At 44.7% G+C, this 16349-nt stretch overlaps 1 protein-coding gene across 2 annotated transcripts in view; it reads left to right on the forward strand.

The window, feature by feature from the left end:
• Window positions 1–13115, forward strand: part of LOC106584023 (low-density lipoprotein receptor-related protein 8) — a 263488-nt gene extending 250373 nt beyond the window's left edge. Inside the window, exons 15-19 of one of the 2 annotated variants that reach the window (XM_014168793.2) lie at window positions 1511–1663; window positions 2325–2723; window positions 7788–7856; window positions 9887–10077; window positions 11586–13115. In XM_014168793.2, the coding sequence (XP_014024268.1) occupies window positions 1511–1663; window positions 2325–2723; window positions 7788–7856; window positions 9887–10077; window positions 11586–11624 (851 nt within the window). In that variant the 3' untranslated portion in view covers window positions 11625–13115. Of the gene's footprint in view, window positions 1–1510; window positions 1664–2324; window positions 2724–7787; window positions 7857–9886 lie in introns of both variants that reach the window. The other variant, XM_014168792.2, reaches the window with a different exon arrangement.
• The last annotated feature ends 3234 nt before the right edge of the window (window positions 13116–16349 follow it).

Consider the following 16349-nt stretch of genomic DNA (forward strand, 5'->3'; position numbering starts at 1 on the left):
GTGCAATTTGAGACTCAGATTTAGTTTCTCATGTACAGTATCTCCAAGGTGAAATATTTATCATAGTGCTACCTCTGCAGAATTGGTTTCAGGAAGATTTCGCTACCCTATTCTCTGTCTTGCTTTGACTCTCTCTCTCTCTCTCTCTCTCTCTCTCTCTCTCTCACTCACTCACTCACTCACTCACTCTTTTCATAACCCAAAATGAAAGATCATTCAATACACCTACACTTCATTTAAAATGGTTCTATTTTCATATCCTGTGGATCACGTTACTTTCTCAGGTATTTTTAAATGTACACATTTCAGAAAATACTTTTTATGCTGAACAAAAATATAAATGCAACATGTAAAGTGTTGGTCCCATGTTTCATGAACTGAAATAAAAGATCCCAGAAATGTTCCATACGCACAGAAAGCTTATTTCTCTCAAATGTTGTCCACAATTTTGTTTATATCCCTGTTAGGATATTAACTTTGCAAAGATAATCCATCCACCTGACAGGTGTGGCATATCAAGAATCTGATTAAACAGCATGATCATTACACAGGTGCACCTTGTGCTGGGGCACAATAAAAGGCCTCTCTAAAATGTGCAGTTTTGTCACACAACAAAATGCAACAGAAGTTTTGAGGGAGCGTGCAATTGGCATGAAGACTGCAGGAATGTCCACCAGAACTGTTGCCAGATAATTTCATGTTAATTTCTCTACCATAAGCCACCTCCAACGTCGTTTTAGAGAATTTGGCAGTACGACCAACCGGCCTCTCAAACGCAGACCACGTGTAACCACGCCATCTTTGGACCTCCACATCCGGCTTCTTCACCTGTGGGATCGTCTGAGACCAGCCACCCGGACAGCTGATGAAACTGAGGAGTGTTACTGTCTGTAATAACGCCCTTTTGTGGGGAAAAAACTCATTCTGTTTGGCGTTGACCAATTTCCTTATATGAACTGTAACTCAATAAAATCGTTGGAATTGTTGCATGTTGCGTTTTATTTTTTTGTTCAGTATATTTCCCCCTCAGCTTTTCTTTTTTTGCTTATTTTTTGTCTGTGTGAAACTGAACTTTGAAGCTAGTTGAGTTTCTGTGAGAGCAGAATATTGCAAGTTCTCTGCAGGGTTTGCAGCATCCTCCTGTATAACAGCACACATCCCATCCATCATTATTGTCATCCTCTCCCATCTCGTCTTCAGAGTTGCATAATATAGGGAGCATGAAAGCTGTTTCTCAAGTCCCTGGAAGCCCAGTTCAAAGAGTTTCAAAGACGCTCTCTCAAGTCAGTTTTAGACCTAGTGAGGTGTGTGCAGCCTTATAGGATGGGAAGGGGGTTGTTTTGTAACGTAACTTAATATTTAAAAAAAAAAACATTTTGCTGCCACCTCCCAGTGTTCTTTAACTTGGGATTCTATTTGAAGTCATTGTTATATATGGCGGGCGAGAGAGCGCACCTGTTACCCACTTCACAATAATGTATGATATGTCTCTGTTGTTTCTTGTCCCTAGCTCCAGACAGCTGTAACATGGGCAGTCTACCTAACGGGGGCTGTGAGTACCTGTGTCTCAAAGCCCCACAGATCACAGACCACTCCCCCAAGTACACCTGTGCCTGCCCCGATGACATGGAGCTAGGGCCCGACATGAGACGCTGTGTCACAGGTAAACTGTTTAAACCGTGTCACACACTTTTTCTTCCCCCACGTTACAGCTTCTCCCACGTGATAACAGATGATGATTCCATCTGCCAATCAAACTGTCCTCCTCTGGGAACACTGTTTCTTTTCCTATCCCCCTCTCTGAAGACTCTCTACGTCGAGAGAGAGAGAGAGAGAGAGAGAGAGGAGGTGGGCTGAGGAAGAGAGGGAGGGAGGGAGAGAAGGACAGAAAGTAATTAAAAGTAGAAAATAGAAGTCTGGATCAGGTCTGGGTCCATTTGGACTGCTTCGGAGTACAGCCCCACTCGATGTATGTATAGGGAAAAGTCATTACATGTACTGATGGAAGTCAATGAGAGAATACACACAGGCCACCGGGCAGCCTAACTGTACTGCAGATACTCTCTGTACCAGAGAGGAACTGAATAAATACAAAATGATGTATTCCCTATAATGTGTGCTCGACAAGCATTTTCTGAGTTGTAAGTGCAGAGAAGGCAGTTTTGAGTAGTTCAGACCCATTTTTGTTGACGTCTGTTCATGTAAACTGTGCTGCTATCGCTGTCTGTGTCTGTTTACGAGGAAAGGCTTGTCTGTGCTATCAGTCGAGGTGCCAACCTGATGACGCTCGGGTCTCTGTTTTAATGTGATCTTCCCCCCTGCAGTCAAACCCAAGACAACCACAGCAGCTCCTACCACAACCACCGCTACTTCCACCCCAGCTCCGACTACAGCCACTACTACAACCACAGCTACTTCTACAACCGCTACTCCAACCAGTACAAACACAGCTGCTCCTACCACCACCTCCACAAATGCGCGACCACATACGGCCAAAACCACACATCAGCCCAGCAATACGCGGTCGACCACAGCTTCTACAACGTCCCCCCCTCCTCCTCCCCCCAGGACCACAGCTTCATGGAGGACACCCCCCTCCACCTCCTCATCCTCCACCACGTTGCCTGCCAGCTCCACGCCTGGTCCTCGCTCCACCTCCACACACAGCCCCCCTCTACCCCCGAACAACATTCAGAGAGAGAACGCTAACCTCTCCCACCGCTGTAAGTGGCTTTCAGATGTGTGTGTGTGTGTGTGTGTGTGTGTGTGTGTGTGTGTGTGTGTGTGTGTGTGTGTGTGTGTGTGTGTGTGTGTGTGTGTGTGTGTGTGTGTGTGTGTGTGTTTCTGTGAGGGCATGTGTATACATGTATGAACAGATACAGATGTGTATCAACAATTACGTGCTTTTGTCACAACGACGGAGCAACTACTCCCCCATTATATATTCCTCCTGAGCGCTCTTCCCTCTGTTCGCCACCTCTCCTCTCTTTACCTGCGACAGACAGTTTGAGTGTGTAATGACAGACTAGGCCACTCTCTACAGTGTATGAGAGCGTCAGTCAATACACACGTCTGTCCACCCTGCCTCTCCTCTCCTCATCAGAGGGGTGTGGCTTTCCTGTCAATCAATCAATCACATTGATTTTTAAAGCCCTGTTTACACCAGCAGTTGTCACGAAGTGCTCATGCAGAAACCCAGCCTAAAACTGTCAGCGCTAACTTACGCTTGCAGACCCGTTGTCCCTTCCCATTGTCCCTTCCCTCATCTGTCATCTTGAGTCCTGCAGACCTGGGATCACTTTCTTTTTCTTTCTCTCGCTCTGCCTGTCTCTCTCTCCCTCTCTCTAGGACTCATTCCCTTTTCTTTTTGTTGTCCTCCTTTCAATCAAGCTTTATTGGCAACGACAGCTTGAGAGCAACATACTGTATATGGAAAACGACAATGGAATGACAATGAAAAGGACTTCAATTGCTTAAATTGTGTTTCCTAGGCAATATATTTTAAGACAACAAAGTCAGTTGTGATTATAGTTGTAACAATGGGAAACGCGTCTGTGGTGAGCTTTGTTAAAACTGTGTGCTGAACAGACAAATAGAAAATCAATGATTCGACTTACACCACTTTCACCGGGCTCTTTCAGCATGCGCTAGATAAAGACACTCAGCAACACACAATGGATGACTCACACGTGTGTAAAGTTGAAGTCAGAAGTTTACATACACCTTAGACAAATGCATTTAAACTCCGTTTTTCACAATTCCTGACATTTAATCCTAGTAAAAATTCCCTGTCTTAGGTCAGTTAGGATCAGCACTTTATTTTAAGAATGTGAAATGTCAGAATAATTGTAGAGAGAATGATTTATTTCAGCTTTTATTTCTTTCATCACATTCCCAGTGGGTCAGAAGTTTACATACACTCAATTAGTATTTGGTAGCATTGGCTTTAAATTGTTTAACTTGGGTCAAACGTTTTGGGTAGCCTTCCACAAGCTTCCCACAATAAGTTGGGTGAATTTTGGCCCATTCCTCCTGACAGAACTGGTGTAACTGAGTCAGGTTTGTAGGCCTCCTTACTCGCACAGGCTTTTTCAGTTCTGCCCACAAATTTTCTATAGAATTGTGGTCAGGGTTTGTGATGACCACTCCAATACCTTGACTTTGTTGTCCTTAAGCCATTTTGCCACAACTTTGGAAGTATGCATGGGGTCATTGTCCATTTGGAAGACCCATTATCTACCAAGCTTTAACTTCCTGACTGATGTCTTGAGATGTTGCGACAATATATCCACATAATTTTCCTCCCTCATGATGCCATCTATTTTGTGAAGTGCACCAGTCCCTCCTGCAGCAAAGCACCCCCACAACATGGTGCTGCCACCCCTGTACTTCCACGGTTGGGATGGTGTTCTTCAGCTTGCAAGCGTCCCCCTTTTTCCTCCAAACATAACGATGGTCATCAGACCAGAGGACATTTCTCCAAAAAGTACGATCTTTGTCTCAATGTGCAGTTGCAAACCGTAGTCTGGCTTTTTTTATGGCGGTTTTGGAGCAGTGGCTTCTTCCTTGCTGAGCGGCCTTTCAGGTTATGTCGATATAGGACTCGTTTTACTGTGGATATAGATACTTTTGTACCTGTTTCCTCCAGCATCTTCACAGGGTCCTTTGTTGCTGTTCTGGGATTGATTTGCACTTTTCGCACCAAAGTAAGTTTATCTCTAGGAGACAGAACGCGTCTCCTTCCTGAGCGGTAAGACGGCTGCGTGGTCCCATGGTGTTTATACTTGCATACTATTGTTTGTACAGATGAACGTGGTACCTTCAGGCGTTTGGAAATTGCTCCCGAGGATCAACCAGACTTGTGGAGATCTACCATTTTTTTTCCTGAGGTCTTGGCTGATTTCTTTTGATTTTTCCATGATGTCAAGCAAAGAGGCACTGAGTTTGATGTAGGCCTTGAAATACATCCACAGGTACACCTCCATTTGACTCAAATGATGTCAATTAGCCTGTCAGAAGCTTCTAAAGCCGTGCCATAATTTTCTGGAATTTCCCAAGCTGTTTAAAGGCACAGTCAACTTAGTGTATGTAAACTTCTGACCCACTGGAATTGTGATGCAGTGAATTATAAGTCAAATAATTTGTCTGTAAGCAATTGTTGGAAAAATTACTTGTGTCTTGCACAAAGTAGATGTCCTAACCGACTTGCCAAAACTATAGCTTGTTAACAAGAAATTTGTGGAGTGGTTGAAAAACGAGTTTTAATGACTCCAACCTAAGTGTTTGTAAACCTCCGACTTCAACTGTGTATATATATATAGCGAACAGACAGTGTTGTATACTTGTATTCCACCACTATGGTAAAGCACCCAGTGCTCTCCCATATAACCCAGGTGACAGAGCACCACCGTCAGGCCAGAGTTTGTTACGACAGTCTCTGGGACGTGTTAATATTGATTAGTGTGTGTAGTAGTTATTTATGAGGAGGAGCACAGCAGGAGTCGCTGGGTTTGTACATACAAATTAAGCAGCAGAACCATGCTAGGCTAAATTATGAATGTGGTGAGCCTGCTCTGGAGTCTGGACTATACAGGTCGAACCATTGCTGATCACTCTACAGACACGGTATAGTGGGAGCGAGGGAGGGCAGCTGGTGGGCAGAGAGTTGAATAGAGAAGAGAGAGGGAGTAAGGAGATGGTTGTGATTTGGCAATGTGGTACAGAGAGGAGGGGGAAAGAAGGGATGGGAAAGGTATAGTTTAAGGGATAGAGAGAGAGAGAGAGAGAGAGAGAGAGCCTAAGGGTGAGAGGAAGAGTTAGAGAGTAGAGGACAGAGAGAACAGATGGGAGTTAAGAGGAGTGTTTAGTGAGCTGACAGAAAATGATGTATAGAGGAAGAAGAGGGAATAGGGAGACAGAGGGAGAGAGTTTTAGGAAGAGTTAGGAGGGGATGTTCCAGTAAGCAGTCTCTCTGTGTGTTCCCCTAACAAACCAGAATTCAGAAGCAAAAGCATGTTCCAATGTTCTAAGAAGGGAAAATGCTCCTGACTACTACACCGCAAACAGTCGTAGGGAGAAGGGAGGAGATGGACGGGGGAAAATGGGACACGACGAGCGGTTTTCCCGATTCCCCCAACCCACAGGCCGTGTGTGTGTTATTCCGAGTTGGTGCACAACGCACATCGGAGGGTTTGCCGACATCAGCTGTTACACGTGCGTCGCATTACGCTGTGCACGGCAGAGCGGAAAAAGCACAGGCGCTGCAACTAAAAGATGAAAGCGAAACAGTGGATAGTGGTATAGTAACAAAACACTGGTACGGCTCACACGCACACCCACAGACAAGAGAGAGAGAGAAAGTAACCCTGCAGGTCGAGGTTCAGAGACAGTCAAAATGGATCAAGTGTATGTTCTGTGCGCTACTGTGAAATCCCTCCCCGATAATAATACTCCATAATGAAATTCACCCTTTTCAGCACCTTCAGTCCCCTCCTTCCACAGTTCCCACCCTCCAGAGCCTCAGGGCCAGTTCTTTCATAACACATTTTAATAAGATTTGATTAATCCCCTTTTGGAGTCTTACAGCCTATTGGACGTCACTCATGCTTTGGGAACCACATGACATTTCCCTCCACTTTCACTTTTGTCAGAAACTACTGTACAATACCTCCAGTTTAGAGTATTAGACTCACTCACCTGTGTGTGTGTGTGCGTGAGCGTGCGTGCGTGCGTGCGCGTCTGTGTGCGTGTGTGTGCGCATGCGTGTCTGTGTGATAGCCTTCTCACAATCAGATAATGAATGAATCTATCATTATGCAGCTGTAGTCGTTATGATCTGCCCTGTTAATCTCCCAGGCTAGGCTCCATTATAGCTGGATAATTAGAGTGTTGCTAATGGCCCAACAGCCCTAATGGGGAGATGAGGCTGGATTTATTTCCTCGGGAAGGCCTGAGCTCCACACAAACCTGGGTTAGAGGTGAAGGAGAGACGGGGGGAGAGATGTGGGAGAGGGGGAGACGAGACGGTGGGACATGGGACCATTAGACAAGACATGGGAGGGGTAGGGAGGAAGGGAGGCCACTGCCTCTATTTTCTTCATTCATTTTTTATTTCACCTTTATTTAACCAGGTAGGCCAGTTGAGAACAAGTTCTCATTTACAACTGCGACCTGGCCAAGATAAAGCAAAGCAGTGCGACAAAAAAAGAACAACACAGAGTTACACATAAACAAACGTACAGTCAGTAACACAAAAGAAAAATAGAAAAATCAATGTACAGTGTGTGCAAATGTAGAAGAGTAGGGAGATAGACAATAAATAGGCCATAGAGGCGAAAATAATGACAATTTAGCATTAATAGGGTCAAGGCCAATTGACAAAAGAGGTAATTGAAGCCCAGGAATTGCTTGATGAATCTCTTCGGCTAGCCGGGAGATGGACCTAGCTCCGGGCTAACTGGTGCTTGCTTCGGGACAGAGACGTTAGCGAGGAGTAGCCACTCGGGTAGCAGCTAGCTAGCTGCGATGATCCGGAGTAAAGGTTCAGAGCTTGCGGTAGGAATCCGTGGTAGATGTGGTAGAGAAAAGCAGTCCGATATGCTCTGGGTTGATATCGCGCTGTGCAGGCTGGCAGGAGTTGACTCTATCCTCTAGAGAGGATAGAAGGAGGAAGGAGAGGTGTTTTACTGTGCTGATCACTTGTTCTTCTAAACATAGTTTTTCTCTTTATATTCCCTTTTGTCATTCTTCTCTCTCTCTCTCTCTCTCTCTCTCTCTCTCTCTCTCAGCTGGGAATGAACACTACCTTCTGGGTAACAACATAACAGTGGCGATCCTGGGTATAGTGATCCCTGTAGGTGAGTACAAGTCTACTGTACCGTTTGATGTTTGTCTGCTTCTCCCTGCTTTGTCCGTCAGTCTCCGCGTCTGCCTTGGTCACCCCTACAAATGACTTTGCCTGACTGAAAAGTGTGTGTGTGTGTGTGTGTGTGTGTGTGTGTGTGTGTGTGTGTGTGTGTGTGTGTGTGTGTGTGTGTGTGTGTGTGTGTGTGTGTGTGTGTGTGTTTATTTTATTTTATCAGGAGCCTGTTTAGCTGTTTCACATGCGGCAGATATACTCTTCCTGGAGTCCCCAGAAAACATCAAATACATGAGTACAGAACAGTTATGGACAAGAACAACATAAGATATTATTACAATACAATTACAATTCAAAGCAATATAGTGTCAAGGCATCAAGAGACAAAAAAATACCTGAAAATACTATTTAGACACTTTTCATATATACATATTCATATACTTATATAGAGTACAGTTCAATTAGATATTTAGAAAGAGGAAAGGCGTATGTGTGGTGTGAACGTGTGCGTGAGTAAATCATGACCACGTGTGAGTGTGTGTGTTCACATGATATTTACTGTAGGTTATGAAATACGAGACAATCTGTCTATCCTTCATTGAAGTTGACCTAGTTTCCCCCCCCCCAAAACAGTGTCCTTATTTTCCTGGTTTTGTGCTTCCCATTTAGGTTTGATCCAATAAGCTTAGAAAAACAGCCCATGTGACAACGTAGGCCTACTGTAAATGGTTAATTCAGCCCATGTGACAACGTAGGCCTACTGTAAATGGTTAATTCAGCCCATGTTACAACGTAGGCCTACTGTAAATGGTTAATTCAGCCCATGTGACAATGTAGGCCTACTCTAAGTGGTTAATTCAGCCCATGTGACAACGTAGGCCTACTGTAAATGGTTAATTCAGCCCATGTGACAACGTAGGCCTACTGTAAATGGTTAATTCAGCCCATGTGACAACGTAGGCCTACTGTAAATGGTTAATTCAGCCCATGTGACAATATACTGTAAATTAGAACAAGAGCTCATCCCAATAACATTGTGCCTGAAGACCATAGGGCATCAGGGCTTAACCCCTCTTAAGTCAGATGTACATATTACCCATGTTATCACATACTACAGTATATAGCCCTTTGGCTTAAGATGGCCAGTACGGATACTCCAGGATAAACCTCTATTATGTCTGAATTGACTGGTGATCAGCTTAGTGTGTAAATGACCTTGCTCTAGCATACGTTATGTCTATAATTGACTCTTCAAAATGAGATATCCCAAACCCCAGCCCGTTAAAGACATCCGACTGTGTCACTCACCCTCTCCCTCCTTCCCTCGCTTCGTTCCCCGTTTCCTATCTCTAAATGGTAAACGAAACGGTTCATTCTCACCCAGTGTTTCCGGAGAGCTTCAGAGCTGAGCTATTTGGAGACAACAAGCAGATTTTCTTTTTTCCAAAGGAATGTTTACATGAGAACAAAGGGGTTTCATAGAATTCAGGCTCAATCATGGAAGGGTCTCCAGTGCCCCCCACCCACAACAATAGACCAATTAGACTGGGCCTTCCATGGGAACAGCGCCATGCTCCGCCTGATAAGGAAATTAGGACTGGGAACGGCAGCCAGACATGGCTTAATCTTTTTCCCTATTCCCATTCCAACCACTACAACCCCTATTCCCTGTTCCTGGAATACCACTATACCCAGCCATGGATTAAATGGAATGCTATGTGTGTGGTCATATGTGTGTAGAATAGCCGTGTGTGATTGTGCACGTGCAATGCTCCTTGCTAAGTGTGTTTGTGGTTGGGTTTGGGTGTGAATGCGCATTCATGTGTCTGTTCGAGGGTGTATTTGTTTGTATTTGAATAGGTGTGTTTTCGAGAGACTGTGTGTGCATAGATTGATCGCTGTGTGTGTAAGAGCACATGTACCATATGTGGGTATGCTAAAGCTCCGCTCTGCCTCCCCTGGCTGTGTTAACGCTCCCGCCGTGTGTGTGTGTGTGTCGCTGTGTGTGTGTGTGTGTCACACACGCAGTTCCTATCCTTGCCACAGTGGTCATCGGCCTGCTCTGCACCGCCGGCTTCCTGGTCTGGCGTAACTGGCGCCGGAAGAACACCAAGAGTATGAACTTCGACAACCCTGTCTACCGTAAGACCACGGAGGACGACGATGACGAGATTCACATCGGCCGTACGGGAGAGTCCATCGGTCACGTCTACCCCGCTGTGAGTGGCAGCGCCCACCAGCCATTCATAGCCCTGCCCCTGGGGGGCGGGATCACAGACAGCAACTCCCATTGGTACTCTGGGGCACCCGTGCACCCCGCCGGCAAATGAGTTGAGAGTGGGTGGGACTTGGAAGCAGAGAGAGGGTTTGGGTGTGTGGGGCCGGGGAAGTCTCCTTAGGTCTGTGGAAGAAAGGGAGAGGCTTACATCCTCACACACACACATACACACACACACTTAAGTCACAAAATCATTCCAAACCCACCTTTGGTCAAAAACACTCACATTGACGTTGAGCCCTTCATCACCAGTCTACCACAACATTATCACTCCCTCCATTCACCACTTTTGACAGTATGTGTTACTGTGCTATCGTTGTGCGTTAGGGAAGCACAGCGCTCGGTGTTTTTGAGCTTTATCTTCTCACCTCGGAAGTCTTAGGCTGTATCCCAAATGACACCCCATTCCCTATATAGTGCACTGCATTTGATCAGAGCCCTATGGGCCTATATAGGGAATATGGTGCCATTTGAGATTCAGACTTAGTGAAGGGAGAATCCATTCCCTGGTTTTGTTCCTTTGGAGTGTAAATTAGGCACAAGGCGAACGAAAACCAGAACAGAAATTGCACCTTAGATGATGGGACAATCTTTAATCATATTCATTTATTTCAGATTATTCCGTTTTTATTATGTATTTCTCTATGTAATGAAGTGTTTTTCTAGCAGTGTATTTGTAAGGTATCTTAGATACAGACGAGCTGGTAAACATGAACATGAACCAGAGCAAAGACAAAGACAAAGAGGTGGGATGGGTTAGCGCTAGGATCAGTTGGCATGGTGACACGTGTGGCTGTGGTGGCGCCGCGTGGTAGAGACAGCGGCAGATGGGCGTAGGTGACAGGTTATAACACACACACACACACACACACACACACACACACATACACATACACACACAGTTGGTATGCTACAGTGTTGTGCTGAGAGGCCATGCTGAAAACCTGCTCCCCTTCAGAGTGCGTAGTGGGGAACAAGCTTCCACCTGTGCTTTTGCTCTTCTCCTCCTCTTCTCCTCTTCTCCTCCTCTTCTCCTCTCCTTTACTGTACTGCGTGTTAGCTGAATGGTGTGTCAGTCAAATAGAGACGTCAGAGAGTCCTGAGGTGGATCAGGCGTCCTCCTCTGTAAAGCGCATGCAGCTCTCCTCACATCACGGCCAAATCAGTGTGCCGGGGATCGAGGGATGAGGAGGAAGAGGAGTGTGGGATCTGCAAGGAGAGCTTCTCTTCTCTTTTGCTCTGTCGCTCCTCAGATTTCTCTTTCCTCTGTTGCTCTTTTTTTTAACCATTTTTTTCCCCCCACTGCCTTTTCTTCTATTTAGCCTTCTGGCCTCTCACTCCTCTCTGTCTCTCTCTCTCTCCCTTTTTAGCTTACCTTTTCACACTCGCACACCCAGACACACACCCAGACACACAGTGTGGTAACATTGTTTTATCTGCTCTCTGCAGCGCGTGGCGCTCAGTCTGGAGGATGACGGATTCCCCTGAGGGGCACGCCATGTCCCCGTCCACGTCCTCCCCCCTCCGTATCCCGGGGCGACCACACTGCAGAGGAGAGGGGCACAAAGAGAGAGAGAGAAAGAGAGTCTGCTCGTACCGTACCGTACCGTACACCTCCCATGGACAGGGGGAGGGTTTATCTTTTACTTATACGTGTACCCCTCAACCCGTGTCACTAAAACACGTCTCCCTCTCTCTCTCTCTCTCTCTCTTACTCCTAACTAAAAACGTACTACTACATTACTACTACTACCACTACTACTAGCTACTACTGTGCTGTCCTCTGCCCTTCTCTCAGCCCCCCGTTAGTTAGTAAGTTACTGTAGTTACCTGTAGTGGTGAACGCTGCTGTCTGTCTTAATGATGATTAACGTCATTGCCCATCAGAGCACATGTAAATAGATGCTGGCTGGACCTCCCTGAGCACATTGCTGTAGTCTACTTTGCCAGGAACAGAGGAAAGGCCAGCTGTGTTTTAATTATTATTTTGTGTTTGAATTGTATTTATTGTTTGTGTTTTGCTGGTGTAAATATGATAAGCCGGACCAGGCCTGTGCCACTGAGGATAGGCTACGCGCGGGCAGAGCCAAGTTGGATGGTGGTGAGGGGAGGGGGGGTTGGAGAGATTTGTAGGGAGGGGCTGTTGTGCCAGAGGGCAGCGCCACAAGAAGAAGCAGCAGGGCAGAACTCGGGGGAGGGAGGATTATGGGTAATCCGCTCTGCTGGCATCAGAGATACACAAAAGTAACTAGATAATGAACAGGTGTACAGGGGACGGGGTGGGATGGGGGTTGGGGGCGGGAGACGAGAGAGGAGGGGGGTCTTTTTTGAAACTAGGAACTGTACAAGCCCTGCTGTTGTTAGACTCTGTCTGGGAGTAGGTCAGACTTTGGAAGAATTGTTTTGGGTGACTCGGTAGAAGAGGAGTCATTGTTCCAACATCAAGCACCGGATTTAAGTATAAGGGAAAATGTCCACATAATAATGCTAAAATTGTGAATATGAGGGACCAATGGAGAGGCAGAACATGGCTGTCTTGAGTTCTCCTGTGTTAGTCATTGCGCTGTTGATGAGAAAAATGAGAACCTGCTGATTGAAGGTACTGAATTCAACTACTCCATCTGTTTTCTGCGAGAAAGCACATAGGCTTGAGCTGGTACACATTCTAGTACATGCACACACAGACACAAAGAAAACACATTTCAGGCAACCCGATTCTGTCATTTTTTTCCCCCCACTAATTGGTCTTTTGACCAATCAGATCACCTCTGAAAGACAAATTTGTTGGGGGGGGAAAAAATCTGAATTGGGCTACATGTCTAAACGCAGCCAAAGAAGCACACACATACAAACATAATTTGGCATCCTGCATTTGTAGCGCGCACAGCACAGCTCACCGGTTGATTGGTTGATTAATGATAGCTATATATCATGGCTCTCTTTCTTCCAATAGAAATGTCTGCTTCCAGGGTCCCTCGGGGGGGGAGAAATACTGACAGGAACAGGAAGGGTCTTCCAGGATTAGATCTGCCCTCCCCTCCAGAATGGACCGCTCTGCTCCGGAACTCTGCTGAAGATGAATGGAAGTGATTTATCTCTGTAGAACGCTGCTGACATGGTGTCCTGTTAATCTGACACGCACTTCCAACACAGCCTTCAGTGGGCAGTTACTGTAGCATCGTTACACTAGCTACTGTCTGCAGGTTTCAATAGGAAGTTAGTCTCTTTCCACTACTGTTCTGTGCCCATATACAGATCCATGCCATGTGCTACTCTACACATACAAGTGGATTTGTGGTTATTGGAATTTATTTATATTGAGTGAACTGACCAACTTATGTGGAGCCCAGAGCTTCCGGAACCCACAGTTGTCTCTGTGCTGCAGTGTTCAGAGGACTGTATTCTTCTCATGTTTTACTGAAGGAGACGTTTTACTGAAGGACAGTCTAAAAATGGTACTATGTTCTTCTATCCTTAACGCCTCTCGCTATTCATCACACAAGGTTGTAGTTTGTGGACTACACCAATTCTCAAAGGCAATACAAAGTAACAGTGCAGCGTTTACAGTGCACAATGCCCTCTTGACTGAGCTTGGTTTCTTTAACACATCTAATACATAGACAGTTTGTTTATGGGTATCATTTAAGAGCAGCCGCTGACGATCTGTATATTTACGGACGTGTCAATTTAACCGGATGGTTTTGCTCTCAGGCAAACCAGGTGATCTAGATGCAGTGCCTTCAGAAAGTATTCACACCCCTTGACATTTTCCACGTTGTGTTGTGTTACAGCCTGAATTTAAAATGGATTTAAATTGAGATTTTGTGTCACTTATCTACACACAATACCCCATAATGTCAAAGTGGAATTGTTTTTAGACATGTTTACAAATTGAAAATAAAAAGCTGAAATGTCTTGAGAATAATTGTTCAACTCCTTTGATATGGCAAGCCTAAATAAGTTCAGGAGTAAAAATGTGCTGACCAAGTCACATAATAAGTTGCATGGACTGACTCTGTGTGCAATAATAGTGTTTAACATGACTTTTAAATGACTACCCCATCTCTGTACCCCACACCTACAGTTATCTGAAAGATTCCTGAGTCAAGCTTTTAATATCAAGCACAGATTCAACCACAAAGACCAGGGAGGTTTTCCAATGATTCGCAAAGGGCACCAATTGGTAGATGGGTAAAAAAAAAAAAAATGACATTGAATATCCCTTTGAGCATGGTGCAGTTATTAATTACACTTTGGATGGTGTATCAATACACCCAGTCACTACAAAGATACAGGTGTCCTTCCTAACTCAGTTGACAGGGAGTGAAAAGAAGGAAGCCTGTACAGAATAAAAATATTGCATTTTGTTTGCAATAAGGCATTAAAGTAATACTTAAAAAAATATGTCAATTAACTTTATATCCTGAATACAAAGTGTTATGTTTGGGGCAAATCCAATATAACACATTACTGAGTACCACTTTTAATATTTTCATTCATGATGTTGGCTGCATCAGGTTATGGGTTTGCTTGTCATCGCCAAGAAAGGATAAAAAGAAACGGAACAGAGCTAAGCACAGGCAATCTTAGCGGAAAACTTGGTTCAGTCTGCTTTCCAACAGACACTGGGTGACAAATTAACTTTTCTGCAGGACAATTACCTAAAACACAAGGCCAAATATACATTGGAGTTGCTTACCAAGACGTCACTGAATGTTCCTGAGTGGCCTAGTTACAGTTTTGACTTAAATCGGCTTGAAAATGTATGGCATGACTTGGAAATGGCTGTCTAGGAATGATCAATAACCAACTTGACAGAGTTTTAAGAATTTTTTAAAGAATAATGGGCAAATATTGTACAATCCAGATGTGCAAAGCTCTTAGAGAATTACCCAGAAATACTCACAGCTGTAATTGCTGCCAAAGGTGATTCTAACATGTATTGACTCAGGGTGTTGAATACTTATCTAATAAAGATATGTTAGTGTTTTATTTTCTATTTCAAATGTTTCTTCCACTTTGACATTATAGTATTTTGTGTAGATTGTTGACAAAAAAAAGACAATTAAATCCATTTTAATTCCACTTTGTAACACAACAAAATGTGGAAAAAGTTGGTGTGAATACTTTCTGAAGGCACTGTGTCTGCACATGTGTGCGCTGCCTGTCCGTTAACTGGCACCTTGTGTGTTTAGTTTCTTCTTTCATTTCTGTGTGTATGTACCTTAGGATAACTCTTTTTTTAGGATCTGGAACTCTATGCTAGTTCAGCTGAGATGTATACATTGCATTAGGAGCATTATATAGAGCATTGGTCTTTCTATGGATGTTTTAGTGTCTTTAACCCTAGTGGCCAGTATCCTTGGCAACCATGGAGTGTGTCCAGAGCCTTGAGATGATCAACTCAACATGGTAAGCGTTCAGAAAACTCTTGATGCTTCAACGTCGCTCCGCTACTATATGCCGTTGAAGCACAGAGATCTTTTAAACACTGAAGGAGTCGTTCTTCGTTTCTGATGGACACTAAAGGAACAGTGATTTCACGGGGCTCTGGATTCTTCATGGCTCCTAGGTCCACAAATGGCACAAACCCTCAGTAGATGTGTTTTTTTTCCTCGTTCTTTTTAACCATCCTGTCCTCTCCCATCCTTTTCTCTATGCGTGTTCTAATGGCGGATCCTCACTCAAGGGAGCCAGGTGTTGTGACTAACACCACTCGCATCAATATCACCTCTCAATGTAACTCTCGCCCCATCTCTCTCGCCTCGTCTTGGCCACTAGCACTTTTGTTTTCACAAGGGCTATCTTTCTGGAAAGGTAGACCAAACACACTGGAAGAACAGGATGGTAAAGGAACCACTATGGAATGGAACACACCCACGAGCTCAAGAACCCTCACCAACACTCCGGAAGTGGAACCCAGAGATGACCCCGGTACAGTGTTTGTCTGTGAAAGAAACCCGACATGATTCTGGAACCCTTAGTGATTCTCCTCCATGCTCTGTATGTTGTTATAGTTCATATAGCTTAGTGACTCTCCTGGTGGTTGGGTTCTCTCTGTGTGAATAAGACGTAGTCATTGTCCCTCCTCTGTCCTCACGACAACACTAGTCTATGTTTTACTGGATGTGTAATACTTGAAGGATAATGCTCAGTTCAGAATCCTTTTTTTTTTTTTTTTTTTTACCTGTCAGTGTTGTAAAATGGGTGTGG

This window comes from Salmo salar, chromosome ssa23, assembly GCF_905237065.1.
Source record: "Salmo salar chromosome ssa23, Ssal_v3.1, whole genome shotgun sequence".
Taxonomy (NCBI): Eukaryota; Metazoa; Chordata; class Actinopteri; order Salmoniformes; family Salmonidae; genus Salmo; species Salmo salar.